This window comes from Protopterus annectens, chromosome 2.part0 (assembly GCF_019279795.1).
Source record: "Protopterus annectens isolate FY-2018-M chromosome 2.part0, PAN1.0, whole genome shotgun sequence".
Lineage (NCBI taxonomy): Eukaryota > Metazoa > Chordata > Ceratodontiformes > Protopteridae > Protopterus > Protopterus annectens.
Genome location: NC_056728.1, coordinates 1,327,746,692 through 1,327,765,997, shown reverse-complemented (window position 1 = coordinate 1,327,765,997; position 19,306 = coordinate 1,327,746,692). Strand labels below are relative to the sequence as shown.

General features: G+C 39.0%; 1 protein-coding gene across 3 annotated transcripts in view; it reads left to right on the top strand.

Annotated features, from left to right (window-relative positions):
- Nucleotides 1-10,109: 10,109 nt before the first annotated feature.
- The window catches only part of ATP8A1 (ATPase phospholipid transporting 8A1), a 3,191,789-nt gene continuing 3,182,592 nt past the window's right edge, over nt 10,110-19,306 (top strand). For 2 of the 3 annotated variants that reach the window (XM_044061518.1, XM_044061517.1), the window contains exon 1: nt 10,111-10,507. In XM_044061518.1, the coding sequence (XP_043917453.1) occupies nt 10,459-10,507 (49 nt within the window). In that variant the 5' untranslated portion in view covers nt 10,111-10,458. Of the gene's footprint in view, nt 10,508-19,306 lie in introns of all 3 variants that reach the window. The other variant, XM_044061519.1, reaches the window with a different exon arrangement.

Below are 19,306 nucleotides of genomic sequence, written 5' to 3'. Positions count from 1 at the left end.
AGATTTCATTTTGTTAGGATACTTAGAATCCAATCTGAGATCATAACTCTCAACCTCTAAGTGCATGAAATCCAGAAAAAGCCTAAAATAATGTGGAATAAAGGCCCCGAAATAGGGGCAAATCTTAAATGTTGCTCTTATAAACTTAGAAAGTTACTAGACTAACAATATTTATGTTAGCATGCATTTTCTGAAGGATATGAAGTCTGAAACTCAAATGCATGTTATTATTTAGAAATATCCTGAGAGAGCTATATACTGGGCTTTAGAAGTGGAACTGGGAGATCTGAAAGACTGCTGACTTTGTTGTGCTGGAAAGATATGTTGGGGGCAGCACCTACCTAAGTATGCAGTAAGCTATTTTCTTAGATGGAATATCTAACTCTAACATTTACTGGGTCATACTTTTAAAGTTCTATAATGTTTCACATACACAGCAGCTAATCTTAAAAGTGGCCATTCGTATTCTGACACTTCTTCTGCTTGGTGGATAGCTAGTGTAGAGAACTTACCTCACACATCTTTAAGCTCAGTAGGCTGTGTGTGTGTGTGTGTGTGTGTGTGTGTGTGTGTGTGTGTGTGTGTGTGTGTGTGTGTGTGTGTGTGTGTGTGTGAGAGATGTCTGTCAGAAGATTCTGTGTAAAGAATGTAATAAAAAGGAAAATAAAAAAGGCAACAGTTGGAAACTTCAGGTCAAAAGAAAAATGGAGTTAATGTCGTACAGCGAAGAGCAGCCTTAGAGTCTACAATGTAGATCCACAGAGATGTCTTAGGTGACTGGAAAGTCAGATGCTGCTAAGACAACTTTCAGTGGCACTGGAATGTGGCAAGTAGTAACCTGGTTTACTAGGTTTTCATCTAAATGTGTTATTTAGGTTAGACACCTTTCACTATTCAACCAGTTCTAGAAACAGCTTATCCTATGTTGCTACTTGATGAGTGCTTCACGTATAAGCTGCATATACATGCTCTGTGCATGAAGCCATAATTAGTCCATTCAGACACATTAATTTTGCAAGCACATATTTGATTAAATAACACACAAAAGATCATATTACATCATATGGAAATGTGTCACTAATTTATTCACAATTAACTTGAAAAAGTGCAACACGGTACACTGAATTTGAAAAATCATTTCCTGTGCTACTATAATTGGCTAGTAAAATATATATTATTTATTTTGACAATTGTGCTCACACCATAGAGTGCAGACAGAAGAGCAGCTAGGTCTTTCAGATATACTGGTATGATCTAAAAATAGTCTACTGTGCCTGGCAAGGGTAGGTATTGAGCATGTGGTATATAGCTGTATTTCATTCTATGCCACATAAACACAGAATGTTATACTTTTTCATCATAGAAATGCATTTCCAAGCTGTTCAAACAGGTACTGCATGGGAAACATATATGCCTATAAGCTAGCTCAGCTCTATTAATGACTTGTAGCTGACAGAAAGCTATTGGGCCTAGCCTGCACCTTAAACATTACCAGTTTGGCAGTTAGCTATGGAAACAGCTGAACAGTTTAGTGTACACTTTCCATCTCTATCATAACCAATAACTTTTGCACTGCAGTGTGTAACCCCCTTCTCACTTTTCAAACATCCAAGTTAGACTTATCAAAAAAACTAAGTTGAAGATTAAATCATGCTCACTAGCTGCTGAATCCCTCTTCAGTCTTTAAAGAAGGCTCCTTCCATCACCTCCTTCCAAGTCTTTTCTGATAAATCACAGAATACTTGAACAATCTGTTCTCAGACAATAGAAGTCAGCAAATATAATCCGTTTGTGTAAGTGTGTTTCTTCAGCTGAACTGCAGCTTAATTACTGGCCTATTGTACTTCTGTATTCTCTTTCTAAAACTTTAGAAAATATGTACAACATCATAGATCTTTCATTACATCAGCACTGATAACTTGCTACTCAGTCCTAAACATGGATGTCATTCTAGTTGCAGAACTGAAACAGCTCTTGTGTGCATAACAGAATATATGTGTGCTGAACTTAATTACAGGAATACTGTTGGCACTTTGTTTCTTGGCTTATTAAAGACAATAGATTATCTTCTGATACTACTCAATGACTCAGCAGCAAACCTGAAGGAAAGCCTAAGGAAGTAAAATGGGATAATTCTACCTCCCCAAATCTTCCAGTCCTTAGTGAACTAAAGGGCTCTGTGCTAGCCCCTCTTCTATTTTCAATCTTTGTGAATGGTACATGGAAACTTAGTGGTCCTGACATGCTTCAAATTCCTCTGTGACTGTTGTATATTCAGTAATTCAGCCAGGGGTCATCTCTGTTCAGCCTGTTTGTCAAATTTGGGTCTGAGCCTAAAAATTCACAAATCAGAAAGCATTATATTTGTATATATGGTATACCAGACACTTCTCCTAATATTCAAGGCATACATATTAACTCCTTGGGACATTTTATTCCAGCAGTGAAATATTGGGGTTACCTTGGGCAATGAATTCATGTTTGACCTTAGTAATGAGGCAGTCATTAGAAAAACTAATTGGTTGGTTGGCATGCTATACAAGGCTAAAGCTTTTTCAACTGAGTACACCAAAACAACTAAGGTGTTTTTGTGAGGTTCAGCCTCCTGAATGCTTCATATGTACTAACTAACCTTTGTCCAGCAGCCTTACCGAAATCTACTCTAGCTTATAATAGGACTGCATGTTTTCTTGCAGATATGCTTTCCCTTCCTCACCACTGTGAAACCTTAAATTAGCTTATCTGGCAAAAATTACCTTAAAGGCAAGGAGACATAACTTTCCTATACAAGTAACAAATGATGGAATAAACCTTCTTACTATGTGAAAGAACTTGCCTCTAAACAAGGCTTTACAAATGGCCAGTAAAAGTCCCACCTAGACAGTAACAGCTAGTGTAACTGCGGGGTTACTTGAGATAGTTAACCCCATTTTGTATCAACTATCTACCCACTGCTTTCCACTTCTTATAATATACCTAGACCTGGTCATTACCAACATGGGAAACCGGTGCTCCACACCAGAGGTCAATTCCTCGTTGGTCAGATCCGACCACAAGCTAATCAGCCTAGACATCCACATCCCACCCCCACCCCCAATTAGGGAAACCATCGTAAAAAACTTCTCCAAAGCCAACTTCACACTTCTTAAGACAGAAGTGGCAAACTTCATGACGCCCATGCAGACGGACAATAGAGGTATGACTGCCGAATCCTACACAAATGCACTTTATAAGCACTTACACGAGTGCATGGATCATGCTATCCCTAATAGAGCCAAGATGTTATCCTCCAAAAAAAGGAAGCCAATCTGGTGATCCTCTGTCATAAACAAACTCTACAACAGAAGAAAGAATCTGTTGCAAAAAAAGAGTAAAATCAAATGACTGGAGGAACTCCCTGGTCAACCTCAGTAAGAAGATGAGATCCCTCCTAAAATCCTCCAAAGCTAGTTACGAAAACAAAATTGCCACTGACTCTAACGACAACCACAAAGCATTCTATAGCTATGTCAAGAATCTAAATGGGAACACTCAGATCTGCTCTGAGTTACAGCACAATGGCACTAAATATACAGAACCAACTGATATTGCCAACATCCTAGCAGATAGGTTCAGTGCTAACTTTACCCCCCTCTCACCCCCTAGAGTCCAAAGCCAAGAACACAGCATCCGTGGGACCTGACAATATCCCAGGCTGCATTCTACATGAACTACAGAATGAACTGGCACCCTACCTAAGTACCATGTTCAATCATAGCCTCACCTCAGGCTTTGTATCCACTGAATGATGCACCACGACGGTTATCCCACTCCACAAAGGGAGAGCCACGACCGACCCCGGGAACTACCGCCCCATTAGCCTGATGAGCCTGATCTGCAAGGCCATGGAACGTATCATCAAGGAACTCATAAACAAAGACATTGGTAATCTCCAAACTCTGGACCCTACCCAGTTTGTATAAAACAAACCTGAAGCTTACTCTTCTTGACCTTACCCTTACCCAAACAAATAATGCTGAAATAATCTGCTCCAAAATTCAAATTAACACTACTAAAGCAATAAACATCATCTGTGCATACCTCCCCCCTGGAAATAACATCCCCACTTTAGAACAACTTCTTGAACAACTCTCTAATAACCTCCCTCAAGAAACACTATTCCTTGGGGACTTTAACATTGATTGGAAATCTTGTAACAATGCTAACCCTGCTTCCCATATAAATCTTTATGGTTTCAAACAACTAATTGATAGTCCCACTAGAATAAATAATAAGAGCAAAAAAGAAACCACCCTAGACTGGATTCTTACAAACTCCCCCCTACAAACCTACCAAACTGGCATCCTTCCTGATGACCTTAGCGATCACTCCCCCACCTATGTCGTTAGAGCTAAAACTAATCTAAACTTACCTACCTCTCATAGAACACTATATTCAAAAAAACAATTTAATCCTGAACAGTTTCAAACAGAACTTTCACATTACAACTGGACCCCTCTAAAACACCTCTCACTTAACAATGCCGTTGAACATTTCAACTCAGCATTCCTTGCAATCTTAAATCAACATGCCCCAAGTCGTACCATTAGAACAAAGACCAAAACAGCACCCTGGCTAACCTCTAATACTAAACAAAAAATTAAACTGAGAAATAAATCTTGGAAAAAATGGCGTTCCTCTAGAAACCCAACAGATCATCAAACCTTTAGAGAGCTCAGAAACAATACCAAAAAAGCCATCCTCTCCGATAAAAAGAATTATTACTTTGAACTTCAGCAATCCACCAAAAAAGAACCAAAAAAGTTCTGGTCTACTATCAATAATCTACTTACCCCAGGCAAAGTAGTTACACCCAACCCACAGAATTTAGACCCTGATAATCCCTCTTTAATAGCTAATAACTTCAATACCTTCTTTACTACTTCCATACAAAGTCTAGCTAACCACTTATCTCCTGATGCTTCTCAACTGCTCTGAAGTAACATCAACAACTCTCTTCTTCCCCTCCAACTTCAACCCATACCCACCTCCTATATACAATCTCTTTTACAAAAACTTAAACCCACTACCCCCTCAGCAGATAAGCTTCCTGCTGAATTCCTTCAAGTAGCAGCTAAATCTATTGCCTACCCTGTTTCTATCCTAATAAACAGATCCATAAAAGAAAGTACTTTTCCATCAATTTGGAAGATATCACACATCATACCCTTACACAAAGGAGGTAAATCCACTGACCTTTCTAACTTTCGCCCTATAGCGCTATTATCTCCACTAGCTAAAATCATGGAAAAATGTATACACAAACAACTACTTAACCATCTCCTTCATAACAACCTACTAGCTAACACTCAACATGGATTTAGACCTTCACATAGCACTACTACTGCACTACTTTCTTTTACCAACACCATCAACTGTAACCGTAACAACAACAAACTAACCTCTTCTCTTTTTCTAGACCTGTCAAAAGCCTTCGACATGGTCAACCATACACTTCTTCTTCACATATTAAAATCCCTTGCCTTAGATTTCTCTTCCTTAACCTGGTTCTCATCCTATCTTGAAAACCGACAACAAGCAGTACTATGGAAAAATTCTCTATCTGCTCTACTACCCATCTCTTTAGGAGTACCTCAAGGATCTATACTAGGCCCACTCTTATTCTCTATCTTTATTAATGATCTCCAATCATCTATCCAAAACACTACCTGTATACAATATGCAGATGATTCCACCATTATTTGCACAGCTTCCACTCAATCTGAACTCCAGTCACTGACACAATCTACCTTTTCTACCGTCGAACAGTGGTTCTCAAAAAGATGTCTTCTCCTCAACCCCAAGAAAACAAAACTTTTACTATTCTCACCTACCCACAAATCTTCTCAACTAAACTTTACTATTACTGCAAGTGATAATTCCCTCATCTCCCCTGACTCTACTACCAAACTGCTTGGTGTCACTATTGATAATAATCTTAGCTATGATTATCACATCAATAACACTATAAAAGCAGTTAATAAAAAGATTGGTTCACTGTACAGAATTAAACCCTTCCTTACACCAGAAGCATGGACCACCTTAGCACAATCACATCTTATCTCTACCCTACTGTATGCTTCCTCCATTTACACCAACCTCTCTAAAAGCAACCTTAGGAAACTGTCTACATCCTACCACAATATAGCTCGTTTTGCCACAGCATCCCAGTATAGAACACACCACTGTATAAACTTAAAACAGTTACACTGGTTGGAACTTCCTAATAAACTTATCTATCAACAACTATTAATAACACATAACATTCTATATCAACCATCAAAGACACCTGCTCTTAGTAACCTCTTGACCCCCTATAATAACTTGAAACAGCTGCGCTCCGCCGAAAAGCTACAAGTCAACACAACTAGAATCACAAATTCTGCAGGTAACTGCCTTTTCTCCAACTCAGTAGGCAAAATATGGAATAACCTCCCCTCACACATTACCTCTCTCGGCTCCTTTCATCTTTTTAAAACAACTTCTTTTACATCTGAACAACTTCTGGCTCTGCTCTTGTACCAATCCAGACTAATCTACTTTCTTCATTTTACTATCATAATTCCTTATTTCAAAACTGCAATCTTTCTCTGTGATCACAAATGACTTAATGACTGTACTGTTACTACTGTTCTCAAAAAAAAAAAAAAGTACAAACATTGTCTTTTATAAGTATGTATATACATTTTAAAATATGTAATTACCCCATTCTCACATAATTGTACTGTAAACAATTAATGCCTTTCTCAATACGATGATAGCACTATGTGTTTTTTATTACTTTATCTACACTAATATGTATGCATTGTTGCTCACTGTCTGTGTCTCAGACATTTATTGTAATTGTTTAATCTCTATAACCTTGTTTTAATCTGTGGAGCTTTTCTCCCCGGGCCTCCACTGAAAATGGAAATTATCCAGCTGGACTAGCCCGGTCAACAAATGTAAAATAAAATAAATAAATAAATTGTAAAAGGCAGATCATGTCTCCTAAACCTGATTCACTTCTTTGAAGCAGTCACCAAAGCCATAGATGAGGGTAAAATGGTTCACACAGCTTATCTAGATCTCGCCAAGGCTTTCAACACCATCCCCCACTCTGGAATTATAGATAAGCTCACTAAACTAGGTATAAATCCCTATGTCACAAGATGGGTTGCCAACTGGCTCACAGACAGAACCCACACTGTGAAAGTAGCGGATTCCAAATTTGACATCAGACCAGTGACAAGTGGAGTACCACAGGGTTCAGTCCTGGGTCCTCTCCTGTTTGGTATCTACTTCTCTGAAGTGCAGGCCAACACAGAAGGTCTTTATTAACAAAGTTTGCAGATGACTGCAAACTAGGAGCCATAATCGAAACTCCTAATGATGTGGACAAACTACAAAAGGGCCTCACTGAGACAGATACCTGGTGTCAAAGCCATGGCCTGAAGCTCAATGCCAAAAAGTGTATTGTCATCCCCTTTGGTAAAATCTCTGTACCCATGAACAACCACATAGCTGGTAGCCTACTTAATGCCGAAAATGTGATAAGAGACCTTGGGACACAGGTGGACAGTAGTCTCTCCGTTGATAATCACATTGCCACAGTGGTCAAGAAATCCTTCTATGTGGCTCATCTCATTACAAAAGGATTCTCATCCAGAAAAAAAGAGGTCATTGTTCCCCTCTGCTCATCACTCATTAGACCCATTATAGAGTACAACGCCCCTTTTGGTATGTACCTCACAAGACATCTACAACAACTGGAAAGACCACAGAAATACCTCACAAAGAGGATTACTGGCCTCAAACAGATGCCCTATGCAGACCGTCTCAAAAAACGACAGCTTTACTCCATCGCATATTGCCTACTCAGGGGCGATCTCTGCCTAACATACAAAGCTATGTCAAACCCAGAGCTGTTGGACATGCTCCACTTAAAAAAATCCCAATCCCTCCGAGCTACACGCTCTAGGGACCTAAACCTTGTCACCACAATAAACAGAACATCCTGGAAGGATAGATTCCTGTCCCAGAGAGTTCCCATACTCTGGAACAGACTACCTATCTATGTCAAACAGAGCTCCTCATTAGCACTCTTCAAGAAAAATCTTGATGATTGGATGGGAAATGGGAAATTCACCCCGGGGATCACTTCTGTGGCTCTGCTCGACAGGGGCACAGGAAAATAATTTTCTTGGGTGGCGAAAGCCAGGGTACATTTTTTGGCTAGGCTTGTATGGGCCCTAGGGCCGATAGCCTAGTACCTACCTATGAACCTATACAATCATAATCCTTTAACTGTATCCTCTCATATCTTGTCTCCTCAGTCTCACTCTCACCACCCTTTTGTATTTCATAATCCCTACACACCCCATCATACTGTTATTCTTTCTTACTTCCTGTCACACTCTTTAGTTCTTTCACTTGTCTGTTTTTCTATAAAACCTACTGCACATACGTTTAGGTGAGCCTTGATTCTTCTGTCTTGCATTTGGTATACCAGAACTCTCCTTGCTACAATGTTATCTTTTACTCTAATATGTATATATATGTACATTATCCCATACTGTCACTAGGTATGCAAGGCATCCTTTGCCACATGGTATACTTGCATTTACTTCAATTTCAAGATTAACTTCACTGTTAGTATGTGTTGCTTTTTGTTTACACTGTCTCATGAACTTTTGTTTCATGTAGATTTTATTTACAATTAACATCATGGTTGTTCTTCTTTTGCTTAAAAACATCCAATAATGATGCACCAATCAAATACATGTTTCACTAAGTAACTATTGAAAGTAATAATTCTTTTCTCTCTTTTTTTTTTGTTGCGTCGCTTACTAAGTACTGGCATGTGAACAAATTTTCTTCAGTTCATTTTGTTCCCTTTATATTCATGTGCAGAAATTGTATGGAAATTCATACCTCTCAACTGTCCAGATTTTTGCCTCATATTTTTGTTCTGTTCCTCCTAAATTTGTGGTTTTCTGGTAAATAACTAAGGATTGAAGTCACTAAATAATGATATGTTTGAGTTTCAGACTTTACATCCTTCAGAAAAATGTAAGCTAACAAACATCCTGTTAGTTCTAGCAGTTTTCTAAGTTTATAAGAGCAACATTTAAAATGAGTTCCTATTTTTGGGTCTTTGCCCTCACCCCCAGTACATTTAAGGCTTTGTCTAGATTTTGTGCTCTAAGAGGTTGAGAGGTATGTAGGGAATACTTTTTTTCTGGAAAATCAACGTCTGTCATCTTAGTCAGTGGTGAACACAGAAAAATATATAAAATTACCATGATACACTGCAAGACAACAACAACCATGATATACTGCATTAAACAGTAGAAATGAGACATGTTGGGAGGGTGGTCTAATGGTTAAGGTGTTTGCCTTACAAACACAAGGTGTAGGGTTTGAGTCTCACAAGGGATAATTGGCTAGGCTTAAAATAGCTCGCAAGGGCAGTTAGCTTAGTACTAACCTATGTGTATGTAATTATCAAACTAGGATGCTCAGTCGTGGAGGAAATGAAAAGCAGAAGTCAAAAATCCATGGTAATTAAAGCGGATCTTGGTGACCTGAGATTGAGGATAGTTATCAGCAGCTGATTGTGATACAATGGGAGTGGGACCAAAAATAAATAAATTACAAAAATGGAGACTTGGATATCCATTCAGAGTCCAAATCATTACACCCTTACTCATCGCCATTCTTCCATGCTTATTGTACAACAAATAACTGGGTAACATTAAGTAAAATGTAGATCCTTAAGCACACATTTACATACGGCTGACAAAAGTGCTACTGAGATGAGAAAGAATTGTAAAATACTGGCAAAGCAGTTACCGCAAATAAATGTCTTTCATTGTCTCCAGTTCTAATGTTTGCAGTGCAGACAAGCTGTCACTTTAGCTGATCTGTGCAGTACAGTAGCCATTCATAAATGTATACATTATGTTGCTTCTATGATATTTGTCGTAATACACTTGTCATTTTTGTAGCTTTTGACCACCAAGCTAAAGCAAGTATTGCTTGTTTTCATTCCGCATTGCGTCCCCTCCCCCGCGTTACAATGGTACGCCCCTAGTAGGCGAAAATATGTCACAGAGCCAGGCATCGATAGAAGCACAGCTCTTCTAACTGGTGGGGTTACAAGGCTTTGCATTAACTAATGTTGTTCCCTATTCCTATGTCGGACCGTAAGACTTCTAGTCTTTTGGCCTGTCTTCTCAATTCCGACAATGGACGTGGATGCTTGTCTACTAAGGAAATTTAAGAAAAGCCCATAAGCCAACAACCTGCTGGGATCGTATGACTGGTTGACGGTGGTGGTTGAGAGAGGTGAGAGGTCCGACGATCAGCAAGCGTGAGACGAAGCTTAGCGCGACGTTGCAGTGACAGGTGGCTTCTTCCACTCAGGCACGCCGCGAGATGCCGGCGGTTAGGAAAACCGTAGCCGAAATGCGTTCCAGGGTTGAAGGTAAGTAAAGGTTGTGAAAAAGCTGTTTGGTACCTTAGCGACTCATCTATGTAAGCGCACAGTGCTATAGTCCTCCAGATCCAGAAAGCTGACGGAGCTACTACATATTTTGACTACAGTGGTGGGTTTCATAGCAACACATCTTACTCAGTAGCTTTAGGTTTCATATTTCAGGCAGGGTTATCTTCTCCGGACTGTTGAGCTGCGTTTTACTGTTGTGCTGATTCAACAGCAAATGACATGTGCCTTGGAAGCTACTTAAACTGAATAAGTAACCTTATTGTTTACGTCTGTTTATTTTGTTGAAATGTTCACCATAGGTCATTTAAGTAGCACCTGCGATAATTAACGTGGACAAAGTTGACCAAGCTATTATGTAATCCGATTTAACACAATGCTGCAGATTTAGATTAGAGTGTTCTGAAAAGGTTGTAGTGTACAAATCCATTACACTGTCATTCTATTTACTGTCTAGTGATGCTGTGGTATTGAACTGGATGATTAATTAGGTAAGAAGAAGAAGCTCCATTCTGTGTGTTTTTATATGTGGAAGTTACTAAACATTGCAGTCCTTGATGGAGCAGCTCCACTATGCTCTATGCCTCTGAACTCTGCTTCACTGTGAAGAGCAGATTCAGGAAGTCCCTGTCCATGTTGAACGAGTTTTTCACCCATTCATTGTCAGGATTTTTTAAAAGAATGCTGTGGAATTAATAGTGGCTTTTATTAGTTGATCAACATGGCTTTTTATAAGTTTGAAGTAGCATACCCTAGGATGTTGTGACATTCCTATTCTGACTCTATATTTTTATCAGTGTCCCTTTTGCACTCATTTGTTCCACATTTTGGAGATACGATTGGGAACTGCACTGTCAGACGGTTTTCTGTAAATGTATGATTTGGTGGCTTTTAAATGAAGTAATCATAGTTGGTAGTATGCCTTACAATGTAATACCATTGTTCAGTGGCCTACCCTTGTTTCCTGGGAAAGATTACTATAGTAGTAGGATCTGCATAGTTATTACAAGTACTTGTCAGTCATAAAAATGACATCATCTTTATTTGCTTTTGCAGTGAGCAGTGTTGTGTATTCTGATGCTCATAATCGGAGTTTTAAGTTGTTGCTGGGTGTCTTTTTACTCCTATGTCCTTTTAAAGATGCAAAGAAGTGATGCTGCCCTTTCACACCTATTATCCTATTATGTAGTTTGATATTTAATACTGAAAATTCAGTATTAGGAACTGTCAGACTGAATTGAAAGACACCTCTGCCTGTAAAGAAAGCTATGTAAATTTTGGTAGCTCAGAAATGTGCATTTGATTCACAAGCCTCCATATTTTAATTAGGTGATCATAGATCCAACAATCACAAAAAATTGTACTTATTATCCTGAATTCATGCATTTCATTAAACTAAATTAATTTAGCTGTAGACCATCATATGGTTTATATTACTTTTCCTTGACATTATTATTCATGTCTCAGATTGCAATAACGGTGTTAAAATGCATAAATGCATGGTCACACTAATTCTTGCATTGCACTGGGTTGCTGTTTAGTCTTGAGAGAAATCCTGTTGATCAGAAACTGGCACTCATATCAATTGAAGGTTTTGCATCAGAGCAGTAGACATTTGTTCTCAGTATTTAGGCAGCAGCTGATATTGGTGTCCTGATTAGATACTTTTCCTACTAATATCAAAGAATTATATATTACATGTGCTACAGACATACTTAATTTCACCTCCCTAGGAGATATGCTTCTCTTTACTTTGATAGCTGGCAATATCCATTAAATGCATATTCTCATTGAAACTCTGGAGCTTTTGTCTAGTTAAATGACTTTTATCTGAAGTTACACAAGTATCCACTTGGACACTGAGGAAATCACAAACTTAGGGTTCCAAGATGAAGCATATTGGGAGTAATAGCCATAATAACCCTTTGTGTCCTACTAATATGTTGTAAAACTTGAAAGGAACCTTTCAACTACTGTTGAAGATCTTTGCCTTGTTATAAACTATTTTAGTAAACTGAATTGGGCTTGTATCTAAGTAATAACTAATATTTGCAAGGCTTGCCATCTGTAATAAGTGTAGTTGATAGGTTTCTTTGCATTGCAGATGTGCTGCAGTACTGTGATACATTCCATAAGATTAGTTTTATTTTGTTTGTGACTAGAGGCATGCTGGTACTGAGGCAAAACGTTGCATGTTTACTTGCCCTGCATTCTTTAGGTCCTACTGCCAGACAGGACTTAAGTACATGTGGGTACTAGCTGTGTGTAGCAAAGTTGTGATTCATAGTTGGTATGTAATTCATTATGTAACATTGTAGGTTGTGTGTACTGTGATGTGCAAATTACCACGGTAAACTGTTTTCTGTACTAAATGTTTATATAGCTGCAGTGGCTTGCTGACAAAACTGCAGTGGATAGGTTATAATGCTGTAGCTGAAAGTAAAAGTGCCTCTGGCTTGCAGTAAACACAGAGGTATTAGTTACATGGTGATAATAATGGAGTTTGAAGTACTTTAGCCTCTGCCATAGAATGTGGCGTTTTTCAGAGTTTGAGAATTTAATGATTAAATCTCTGCAGCAGAACTGTAGAAATCTAGAGATTTCTGCCGAAATCCATATTCTCTGTCATCGTGCATGACTTGCTTGAATGGATAGTCTTACTTTATAATATGTGTATGGTCACAACAGTAACATATAAGATGAGGTTTGATTTATTATTCCCTGATGGTTGTTTCCACCATCAGTGTAACAACAACAAATGCATTTTACAAATAAAGCTGACGGCTATTCAGGTGTATTAATGACATATGTAAAGTAACACATATAATAGTAGTGCAGCAACTGTACTAAACCAAGCTACTCTTGTACTTAACTCGGAATCCTATCTGAGTGGCATAACTCTGTTGCTTTCAGTATTCTTGTGTAGTCAAGCAACACAGATATTTAATAAAAAAAAATCTTAGAGCATTGAAACAACTCATTTCCACTTCCAGCCATTGCCTCACTTAGAGCCATGAACCTTTTTTTGATTGTATTAAACGTCTTCAGAGCAACAAAAAGAACATTTTGAGCAGGGCCACCATGCCTGAGTCCACACTAATGTGCTTTCTTTAGTACTAGTGTACTGACTATTGTCTGTGATGAGTTTAATCCCACTGTACTCATTGCATTTTAAGTAATATGTGAGCAAGCACTACTGTTGTGTTGAAGTAGCTGACCTATGCATTTTATTTGGGGACTGATAAATATCATTCATGCTTTTTTGTAGTTTGGAAATTGGATGCATGATTTTCTCTTAAGGACTGTGGTTCTTGTTAAACCATGTTTATTTCACTTCACAACCTGATGTAGCAGTTCCAGCCCACTTTAATACGGCATAAATGTGTATTCAAAAGCAACTCGTGTTGGCAAAAATGAGACTTTTTTTTTTCTACTTTAACAGTGGTCTGAATTATGTAGTCATACTGCTCAATCTCTTAGAGCAAGAAATCTGGACAAAGCCATAAGTAAAAGTGGGACAAAGGCCCCAAAAATAAAGAAAATTTGTAAACATTGCTCTTACAAATCTAGGAAGTTGATTAGAATAACCGGTTTTACATTAGCATGAATTTTCTGAAGGGTATAAAGTCTGAATTTTCTGAAGGGTATAAAGTCTGAACCACAACTGTCATTATTTTCTAATCTTAATCTTTAATGATTTGCCACAAATTTTCCAGAAAACCACAATTTTATGAAAAACAAACCGAAAAATATGAGGCACAATTCTGGACAGTCTGTGAAAATCTGTACAGTTGAGATGTATGCTAGCAATACTTTCCATTTCATTTGTTTAAAAGGTGACACAGTTGACTGGCCAGACATGACCCTTTTTTCAATTACAGCTCTGTTATAATGCATAGTATATGTGTAGTTCAGTGGATGCAGGGTGTAAGTGTTGATTTGTAGAGGGAGGCATTCACATATTAGATTTTGTAATGGTGAACAGTAGCAGATTGAGTGTAAAGTGTGTAGATTGCAAAGTCAGTAATACAGACAAACTAAAATGATTTTTATTGAATCAGACTCTTGTATTGCCAACAGTCATATCAAATCTAATGCAGAACACAAGTGAAGAACTAGTGTCTGAATGAAAGTGTTTTAAGATACTGCTGGTTCTTAAAGTTAGATGGCAGAAGGTTGTAGGTTCAACAGCAGAAGTGATGTCTCCTATTTTGTTTCAGGTTTGTATATGAAGATAGACGCTTTAGCTAATGGTTTATGTTTATATGAAGATCCATTTTGTATCTTCTTATTCTACCAAAATAGAGTAGCTGCTTGCATTAGTCAGCTTGAAGGCCTGATGGCACGGTTGTAGGTTCAACAGCAGAAGTGATGTCTCCTATTTTGTTTCAGGTTTGTATATGAAGATAGACGCTTTAGCTAATGGTTTATGTTTATATGAAGATCCATTTTGTATCTTCTTATTCTACCAAAATAGAGTAGCTGCTTGCATTAGTCAGCTTGAAGGCCTGATGGCACGTTTTTAATTGTTAGACACTTGACTTGAGAGTGATGCAGGAGTTTCTGTTTTGGATACATTTGTAATGAACATCCCATTTGTATTAGACTGTACCTTTAGTTCAGCATTTTTATTGTGTGAAACAGTTGCTGTTTGTAGAGGACGTATTTAGTCAAGTGAGGGCAACATTTGCTAGTAGACATCCTGGTCTGGGTGTGAGGAAAACTGATATGACATTTGTCATTGGATTTTCATCTTACATTAAAGCAATATGATGGGGATAGTAGAGTGTTTGCCTTTGCCATAATCCAAGGTATTTGAAAGCAATGACCCTCTCAAAACAAATAAAAATACTCCATTTTTGTGACACACATAACTCCAGTAATATGCCTTTATTTAATTAATTTAACTGGGTAAGCCCAATGATATAAGTGTCCCTTTTCAGGACCAGAGAGCACGAATCTGGTTAAGTTCTACTGTACAAACTAAAAAATACTGACTTCAACAATTGGCTTTTTGGTGTCATTCTGGCTGCCTGGGATGACATGATTGACAGGCCTCTATGTTTTGCCAAAGATGGCCTGCATCTGTCACCCCTTGGGATGCTGGCTAAGGCTCTTGCCACCCCTATAGTGCCTTTTTTTAGGCAATGCCCTGAAGACAAATTTACCACCATAACAACTGCAAGCAAACGCAACCTGAGGGTCATGCTACTCAACGTTAGAAGCCTAAATCTTAAAATGCACTCACCCGAGTCACTCATTAAACTGGAGAACATCGACCTCTGTGCAGTAACAGAGACCTGGTTCAAGGCTCCAGAGAGCATCCCATCACTACCAGGCTGCACTGCATATCACATCTTTTCAGCCCCTAAATCTGGACTGAAGCCATAAAGGAGGTGTGGACCGCAGCCCTAAAGGTGGTGGTGTATCCATCTTCATAAAGGATACGCACAACTCCAGATTGGTTGCCCAGCATAATGCATCCGAAATACTACAGGTACAACTAACACTGGATAAAACTGCAATCCACGTTGTAGCCTGCTATAGATCCCCCACAATGTCTCAAGACTCCCACTTTTCATTCCTGAACACTCTAGAAAGCATTAAGGTTCAACCTAATACCCTTGTACTGGGAGACTTTAGCTATCCCTCCATTAGCTGGGAGAATTACTCCTGTTCCAACTGTTTTGCCCAACGATTTCTGGAATTCATTAATTCCAATGCCCCGGACCAACTCATTCTCACCCCTACCAGAGGTAGGAACATTCTTGACGTGGTCATTACAAACATGGGGGATTGCTGCTCTTCACCAGTAATCAACTCCTCCCTGGTGAGATCTGACCACTAGTTAATCACAGTCGATATCCAAAAAAACCACCCTCACACCCCCCCCCCCCCGTGAAGGAAACCACAGTGAAGAACTTCTCCAAAGCCAATTTTGAGCTTCTAAAGGCAGAAATTTCAGACTTCACATCATCCATGCAGATGGGGAATGGATGTATGGCTGCGCATTTACACAAGTGCATGGATCAGGCCATACCAAACAGAACCAAGATCCTGTCCTCCAAAAAAAGGAAGCCAATCTGGTGGTCCCCTGCCATTAACAAACTCTACAACAGAAGGAAAAAACTGTTGCAGAAAAAGGTAAAGTCCTTAGGCTGGAAAAATTCCCTTGTGAGTCATGGCAAAAAACTGAGATTCTCATCAAATCCTGTAAAGCTAGTTATGAAAGCAAAACTGCTACAGATGCTAAAGACAACCACAAGGCATTCTTTAGCTATGTCAAGATTTGCATAACAATACGCAGAGGTGCTGTGAGCTATTGCACAACGGCACCACTTATACTGAACCAACAGATATTGCCAATGTTTTGGCCGACAGGTTCAGTGCAAACTTCACCCCCCCCCTTCACCCCCTAAAGGGCCCATCCCGATACCAGAGGAATGCCAAATCCCTACTATCACGGCTGCACAGGTAGAAGCTGCACTATCCAAAGCCAAAAATACAGCTTCCATGTAACCTGATAATATACCTGGCTGTGTTCTACAGAAAATTACAAGGAGAACTTGCACCACACCTGACAGCCTCACTTCAGGCTTCGTTCCCACTGAATGGCGCACCGCCACAGTCATTCCACTCCACAAAGGAGGAGTGACTACTGACCCTGGAAACTATTGTCCCATCAGCCTAACGAGCCTGATCTGTAAGGCCATAGAACGCATCATTATGGACCTCCATAAACAGTGATATAGGGAACCTTCAAACCCTGGACCCCTTGCAGTTGGGGTTTGTAAAGGGCAGATCATGTCTGCTCAACCTGATAGACTTCTTTGAATCTGTCACCAGAGCGGTTGATGAAGGCAAGGCAGTCCATATAAAGCCAAGGACTTCAACACCATCCCCCACTCAAAGCAGAACTGAAGGAAAAGAACGCTGAAATCCACGGATGCCAAAACACGCTCACTATCCACACACACACACACACACACAACTCCACTCTCCTGGGATAGTTTGACAATTGTAGGAAGACTCTCCAAACAATAATATGGAAAAAAATCTTCACTTGTTAAGCCATACGTTTGGATAAAAAATCTTCATTTATTAAACAATAGGTTAAGCGCTTTCACTCACACAGCCGTGAGCTTCATCAGAACATTTTTCAAACTTCATAAAAACAGTTTAAATACTCCGTTTGGCGCCAAATAAATTTAAAGTGACACAACACATATAAGAGAAACTATACTGAAAAAATCACATTTGATAGATGTCACCTGAAATAGAATAACTATTAGCAACCAAACGTTCTCCTCATAATATTTAAAACATCTAAAAGTACATAATAACAATACGACTATGTGAATAACAATGTAACAATGAAACAATCTTTACTGTATATTAGTACATGCAAACTGATATTTTCTAAGTAATACTCATACATTTCCCGATTAAATCAAAATTTCTGTAGTAAAAATGAACTATGAATGATACTTTAAATAATAACACCTAACTACTAACATACAATTGTTTTGTGTATTGAAAAAATAAAAATGAAAAGGATAAAACATAATAAATAAAAACTGATATATAAACACTGTATATGAATGAATCTATGTCAAACTAACCCATTTCTTTCTACAAAGGTTGTATTGTTGAAACTACCTAATAGTTAATAAAGGTTTGATGGTTATGTGGTCATTCAGCCCCGGAGGAGTCGAGGCATCAGTAAATAACTGCCACCGTACTTCCTTATAGGCCAAAATAGCTTTAATGTTACCTCCTCTAGGGTCCAATGTAACATTTTCCAAAATTGCAAACTTGAAAGTATGTTCAGCCCCATATTTCTCAACATGCCAATATAAGGCATTATTAACATCTTTCCTCCTGATACTATATAGGTGTGCATAAATACTCACTCAGGGATCATTGATAGACTCACTAACGTAGGCATTAACCCCTACATCATAAGATGGGTTGCCAACTGGCTCATAGACAGAACCCATGTGGTGAAAGTAGCGGACTCCAAGTCCAACTTCCAGGCAGTTACAAGCAGAGTCCCACAGGGATCTGTCATGGGTCCTCTCCTGTTTGGTATCTACTTCTCTGAAGTTCAGGCCAATACCAAGGGACTCTGGTTAACCAAATTCGTGGATGACTGCAAACTGGGAGCTATTATTGATTCTTAAACTGATGTAGACATCTTGCAAAAAGGCCTCGCAGACACCAACGACTGGTGCCAGAACCATGGTCTTAAGCTCAGTGCTAAAAAGTGCATCGTCATCCCCTTTGGGAAAACATGGTGCCCACAAACTACCACATCAACAGTAGCCCTCTTAACTCCTAAAGTGTGATAAGAGATCTGGGAATACAGGTAGATAGCAACCTGTCCTTCAACAACCATTTTGCCACAGTAGTCAGGAAGTCCTTTGTGGCACACCTCATTACAAAAGGCTTCTCATCCAGGAAGAAAGAAGTCATAATCCCCCTCTACTCATCCCTCATTAGACCCATTATAGAGTACAATGCCCGATTTGGCATGTACCTCACTAGACACCTACAACAACTGGAGAGGCCACAAAAATTTCTCACAAAGATGATTTTAGGACTCAAGCACATGCCCTATACAGACAGACTTAAAAAACTCCAGCTGTACTCCATCTCATATTGCCTACTTAAAGGCACTCTCTGCTTTGCATACAAAGCCATGTCTGACCCTTTGTTGCTGCTAGACATGCTTCATCAGAAAAAGGCTCAGTCCCTCCACACCACTTGCTCCAAAGACCT